Raw genomic sequence first — 5,925 nt, 5'->3', positions numbered from 1 at the left:
GATTCTGCGAGAAGGCGCGGGGCGCTGCCGGGACGGGCCAGGGGCCGCCCCGGGGGCGCCGGGCCCTGGGCTCCGGGAGTAGGGACGTAGAGGAGGGAAGCCGCCCGAGTGACTAGTTTTGGAGGGCCCCCCCCCCCCAGGGAGGCGCCGAGCTACCCGCGGTCCTCCTCCTGGATCTCGTCTGTCTTCAACCATCTCTAGCCCTTCGAGGCGGTGGGGCCGCGCCGGCTCCCTGGGGGCCCCGGCCCGGGATCCTTTTCCCAAACCCGCCTCCGCGACTTCTGAGCCTCGGGAGCCGACCCCGGGGTGCGCGCGCCGGGCGGGACTCGAGCGCGCGTCCCGGGCGTTGCGGAGCTGCGGCGCCTCGCGGAGCCTGCTCCCTCCCGGAGCTCCAGGGGCTCCGAGACAGACACCCCCGAGGCAAGGTAGGCGGGTCGGACGGACGGAGTTGGATTGGGCTGGACAGGAGTAAAAGCGCAGTCTGCTCAAGTCTTGGCGACCTCTGCTTTCTCTTTGCTTTTTAGGGCGTTTGGGGAACTGCTGGGGAGCCAGGGGTTTGGATGTATTTTCAGCGGCGTCTCGGCCCTGAGATGTGACTACGACTGACTAGCTCGGCAGAGGCCGCCAGTCTCTGGACTGATAACCTTAGAATATGCTAAAGAGCCGGTGCTTTCCATGGGGGAATCGAAGGGCCAGCCAGCCGGTTACAGCGACACCGACCTGGAGCCAGGGAGACAGCAGGCAGTTGTAGAAAGCGAGAGGGACCGTCCAAGCGGCCGACTTGGATGCCGGGGGCAGGGATTTGGATGCCGAGCGCAGGCTCCTGCGCGCCATCGCGGCAGCCCTAGGACGGAGCGCTGGTGACGTCCTGCCCCCGGCGGAGCGAGCGGGGACGCGCCACGCGCTGCCTGGGGAGTGAGGACCGCTGCGCGTCTGACTGACCCCCAGTCCCTGCTTGGGAACCCAAGGGGTGTCAGAGCCCCCTATGTGCTGTCCCTCCAGGGAAGATGAAGACTCTGAACGCGTCCACCATGGGCAGGGCCGGGCTGGTGGCGGAAAGGAGCTTCTCCGTCCGCATCCTCGCAGCCTGCTTCCTGTCGTTGCTCATCCTGTCCACGCTCCTGGGGAACACGCTGGTCTGCGCCGCCGTCATCAGGTTCCGACACCTGCGTTCCAAGGTGACCAACTTCTTCGTCATCTCTTTGGCCGTGTCGGATCTCTTGGTGGCTGTCTTGGTCATGCCCTGGAAAGCAGTGGCCGAGATCGCTGGCTTCTGGCCCTTCGGGTCCTTCTGTAACATCTGGGTGGCCTTTGACATCATGTGCTCCACCGCGTCCATCCTCAACCTCTGTGTGATCAGCGTAGACAGGTACTGGGCCATCTCCAGCCCCTTCCGGTATGAGAGGAAGATGACCCCCAAGGCAGCCTTCATTCTGATCAGTGTGGCATGGACTTTGTCTGTGCTCATCTCATTCATCCCCGTGCAGCTCAGCTGGCACAAGGCGAAACCCATAAGCCCCTCCGATACGAATGCCACCTCCCTGGGTGAGCCCACCGACGACTGTGATTCCAGCCTGAGCAGGACGTATGCCATCTCGTCTTCCCTGATAAGCTTTTACATCCCCGTGGCCATCATGATTGTGACCTACACCAGGATCTACAGGATCGCCCAGAAACAGATTCGGCGCATCTCGGCCTTGGAGAGGGCGGCGGTCCACGCCAAGAGCTGCCAGACCACGACGGGGAACGGCAAGCCCGCGGAGTGCTCCCAACCAGAAAGCTCCTTTAAGATGTCCTTCAAAAGAGAGACCAAGGTTCTGAAGACGCTGTCCGTGATCATGGGCGTGTTCGTGTGCTGCTGGCTCCCTTTCTTCATCTTGAACTGCATGGTCCCCTTCTGTGGGGCTGGGGAGACCAAGCCTTTCTGCATCGATGCCATCACCTTCGATGTGTTCGTGTGGTTTGGGTGGGCTAATTCCTCCCTGAACCCCATCATTTACGCCTTTAATGCTGATTTTCGGAAGGCATTTTCAACCCTCTTAGGATGCTACAGACTTTGCCCTACGACGAATAACGCCATCGAGACGGTCAGCATCCATAACAATGGGGCTGTGGTGTTTTCCAGCCATCACGAGCCACGAGGGTCCATCTCCAAGGACTGCAACCTGTACCTGATCCCACACGCCGTGGGCCCCTCAGAGGACCTGAAGGAGGAGGAGGCAGGTGGAGGGGCCAAGCCCTTGGAGAAGCTGTCCCCGGCCCTGTCTGTCATTTTGGACTATGACACTGATGTCTCTCTAGAAAAGATCCAGCCCATGACGCAGAATGGACAGCACCCAACCTGAACTCTGAGATGAATCCTGCCAGCCACGTTCATCTCGAAACCTGGTGGAGAGCTCTCTGGGGCTTGCCCTTGAGAAACCGAAGCGTGGTGAGACTCGGGGGTGTCAGACCCCCCCACCACCACCTCGCTGCTTTTTCTCAACACACAAAAAACTATATTTTAAAATCCATCCCTGTGTGTTTTCTGTGTTGTTCATAGTGAATCAGAGGCACACACGTGAAACGAACATTCACAAGGGGACATGTCTTTGGCTCCGAAATGATTTTTAGAAACCGATTCTTAGGACTTTAAAAAAAAATAGGGCAAAGAATCAGCAATGAACAGCTTCACTTAAAAAGTAAACCTTTCTGGGAAGGAAATGAGAAGGGTTGAGTTTGCTGTGTACAAACAGGTGCTAACACTGGCCAGAGCAAAATTTTCAGGTTGTAAAGGTAGGTGCATGCTTTCATAAATCATTTCTAAAAAGTAATCGAGCCTTACAGTCCGAATAAGATTGTTTTTTTCAGAATCGAGAGCTGCTTCGTGGATATTAGTTTTATTTATTTATTGTATTATATGGATATTTTTAATTTATTATAATGAATCTATATTTATCATATTTAATAGGATAAGCTAATGAGTTAACTGAGACTTTACAATCACATATTCGTCCATGTAACTAGCACTTTATAAGCCAATGAAACAAACACACAGACTCTGAAATCCTGAATCCTCCTGTGCGAATTCCAGAAACACAGTAGAGATGGGTAGGAAATGAGTTGTGATCATTCCTTGAAATTCATTGGCATAAATAAAGACAAGGTGAGTATTGACAAATGCCGTGAATGTTTTTCCCCTCTAAAATGATTTTGAAAACCTTTAAAAAGCATAGCTGCTGTTGAGTTCAGCCGTTTTTAAATAACCAACACTTTCCAAGGAGAATGATTTGCAGTTTTGTAAATATCTTAAATAAAAGCCAGCTTAAGAAGACTCCAACTCGAAATGTATGGTCTTAAGTGGTCATAAAAAGTAGATGCCACTTTGTATTTATGTAAAATAACCAGCCCTGTCTGTCTTTTCTCGTTCCACATGTCAGATAGCTTTTCTGAACCAAACAGATGGCTGTCCTGGTCAGATATGTGAAGACAGCGAGTTTCCTTAATTCTTATGTCACAGCCAACTCACCCATGGGCAAAGGTCAAATCCTGCGCCTACATCTTGCCAGGTACCAAGCTAAGGCAAGGCTCCTTTTGCAGTACGTTAATCTGAACTTAGAATCGATTTTTTTTTTTTTAAAGTCTAAATGTTAATAGCATACTAACTAATGAATAGTGCCTCATTATCCTCCTTGAGAAAGACACTTCCGTTGGGAAAAAAACAGGACACCTCTTCTCTTAAGGTGTGTTAAGCGCTCCAAAGCCATGAGTATCTGTTTTGACACATGCTAACCCTTTCTCTGTGCTTCAGACTCATGCCCTATGTCATCACCTGGACTGTAAGAAAGATATTATAATCTCCCTTGTGAAATACTAATTCATGTGGGGCATTTCAAGAGAACTTCTTTGAAACGTTTACAAAGTTTTCTTGTGGATAAGCAATTTACTTCACTTTTAGATGAAGTGGGTGACCAGGAAGAAATCTGCTGAAAAGCATCTCTGGCATTGGGGCTCTGTTATTTATGCATTGTGAATGCTTTCTTAATTTTATTGCCTGTATGCTTTCTTACATATAATAAAATTATTTTGTGAACTCAAATCAACCCTGAATGAGCCATCTTACATTTGTTTTTGTTTTTGTTTTTTTTAAACTAAGATATTTCAGACCTACAAGTAAGAAAACCTTTTCAAGGCTATGTTACTTTTCTTCTTTTTAGTGGAACTTTTTCCTGTTATGTATGCTACATGTTGCCTTTGAATATTTAAAACAGGAAATATTTTTGATTTGGGCTATCAACTCTTGTTTTCCTTCTGTCTTAAAGACATTTTTCTTTAAAGAAACCCTTCTTTACTTGAGCAATTACTCTACTTTTCATTTCACAGATTGGAAAGTTTCCTAAAATCTCTGCTTTTTCATTCAAGGAGCCAAGGGACTTTAAATAATGTAAAAATTACAGAAAAGACTGTAGCTCGCTCTTGGGTTATTTTGGACTCTCGGTTTATGGAAGCCACTGTGTGTGTAGTGTTTAACAGTAAAATAAAATAGGAATTTGTTTCTGGAGAAAATATACAGGTTGTAATGCTGGGCTTATCAAAATATCTTACAGGGAACTTCATTGATCTTGCTAAACCTGCTTAGTGAGTGTGCTAACCCCTGTTTATTTTTTTTTCATCCTGGAGAAGGAGAGTGACCGAATAGCAGATGACATAGAAATTAAGGGTTAGGTTTATAATTTGGAACATCACACAACAGATGGTGTCTTTTTAAACTCTACATTTGCCATCCCCAGGCTTTGGCATATAATGAACATGTTTAGAATGAACACCCATAAAGCACGATGTCCTTTCTTTCTGCCTCAGAACTTTCTGGATATCTTTATTCTCTGAGGTTTAACGTGCTTTAATTAGAAGTCCAGCAACGCCAGCTACGATGTTCAGAGTTGTCATTGTCCAACCAACGACACGTGGCACAGAAGCTTTCGCCATTTATTTTGTTGGCAGAGAGTGAAAAATAAGTGATGTATCTAGAAGTTATATTAAATAATTATAAAGTTCCATATGGACAGGGCTGTGCTTGGGGTTCCAGGCGTGTTAAGCTGATAAAGGGCATCTTAGGAAATGTGAAGTTTACCGAAGAAATCTTGCAGAGAGTTTAATTTACAACCATAAAAGCAGAATGACAAATGTGACTTTCATTTCATTTTTAACTCTCGTCTCGATGTTCCCCAAGCCTGCACCAGCAGCATTTCAGCTTGATTCCTGTACCCCCTAAGAGCCAGTTCACATGTGGAGGCCTGGAGCACAGAAAGCACAGGCTTTGTTTTAGACAGACATAAGTTAACCAGGCAGCTACCACTTGCAAGCTGTGTGAGAGTCAGCCAATGTCTGGACCTCTCTGAGCATGTCCGCCCATTCATGAAGTGGAAACAGACATGCAGGTTCTTGTGAGGGTTTCAGTGAAGCTCATGTCTGCAAGGACACTGAGCTGTTTGCTGGCTCTTGGCAGGGTCTCTGCTTTGAAGGGGTTGATGACTTAATGTTTGCCGCCTTAGTAATGAGCTGCTGTGCGTTTGACTTCTCACGCGTTTGGTTGAAGCAAACGGAAATGGCATTTGAGCACAGGTGTTCTCCTGGACACCATTTTCTGTGGCTGTGGTTATCCGGTATTCCAGAAGCAAGTGGCTTTTTATACCTGTGTGGTTAGGACAAGTGCCTTAATGTACCGTTGGATGCTGACAAACTAAACCTGTTCACAGGGTTTTCGTCTGTGAAATATACTCGCCTTGAGGAATCTGTTTCAGGAATGATGAGTTGATAGCTCTGGGCTGTTAAAACTAGGGCCTGTGGCTCTGCTGGTTGCTGTGGTCATTGGAGGGAGGTGACCCAGTGATCACGACATTGAAGCAGTCGGTGTATGGGTTGGCTGCACCTCTGTGGATTTCTCTG

General features: G+C 48.2%; 1 protein-coding gene across 1 annotated transcript; it reads left to right on the top strand.

Moving 5' to 3' along the window:
• The first annotated feature begins 844 nt into the window (after positions 1 to 844).
• On the top strand, positions 845 to 2,345 carry DRD1 (dopamine receptor D1). Its single transcript, XM_006906530.1, has one exon. It carries the CDS (start codon positions 1,008 to 1,010, stop codon positions 2,343 to 2,345), a length of 1,338 nt encoding a protein of 445 aa, XP_006906592.1. The 5' UTR covers positions 845 to 1,007.
• Positions 2,346 to 5,925: the final 3,580 nt, after the last annotated feature.

This window comes from Pteropus alecto, unplaced genomic scaffold (assembly GCF_000325575.1).
Source record: "Pteropus alecto unplaced genomic scaffold, ASM32557v1 scaffold40, whole genome shotgun sequence".
NCBI classification, from domain to species: domain Eukaryota; kingdom Metazoa; phylum Chordata; class Mammalia; order Chiroptera; family Pteropodidae; genus Pteropus; species Pteropus alecto.
This window is presented reverse-complemented; position numbering and strand designations above follow the sequence as displayed.

Coding starts and splice junctions, on each gene's coding strand:
- DRD1 (XM_006906530.1), top strand. CDS start 1,008: ATGAAGACTCTGAACGCGTCCACCATGGGCAGGGCCGGGCTGGTGGCG.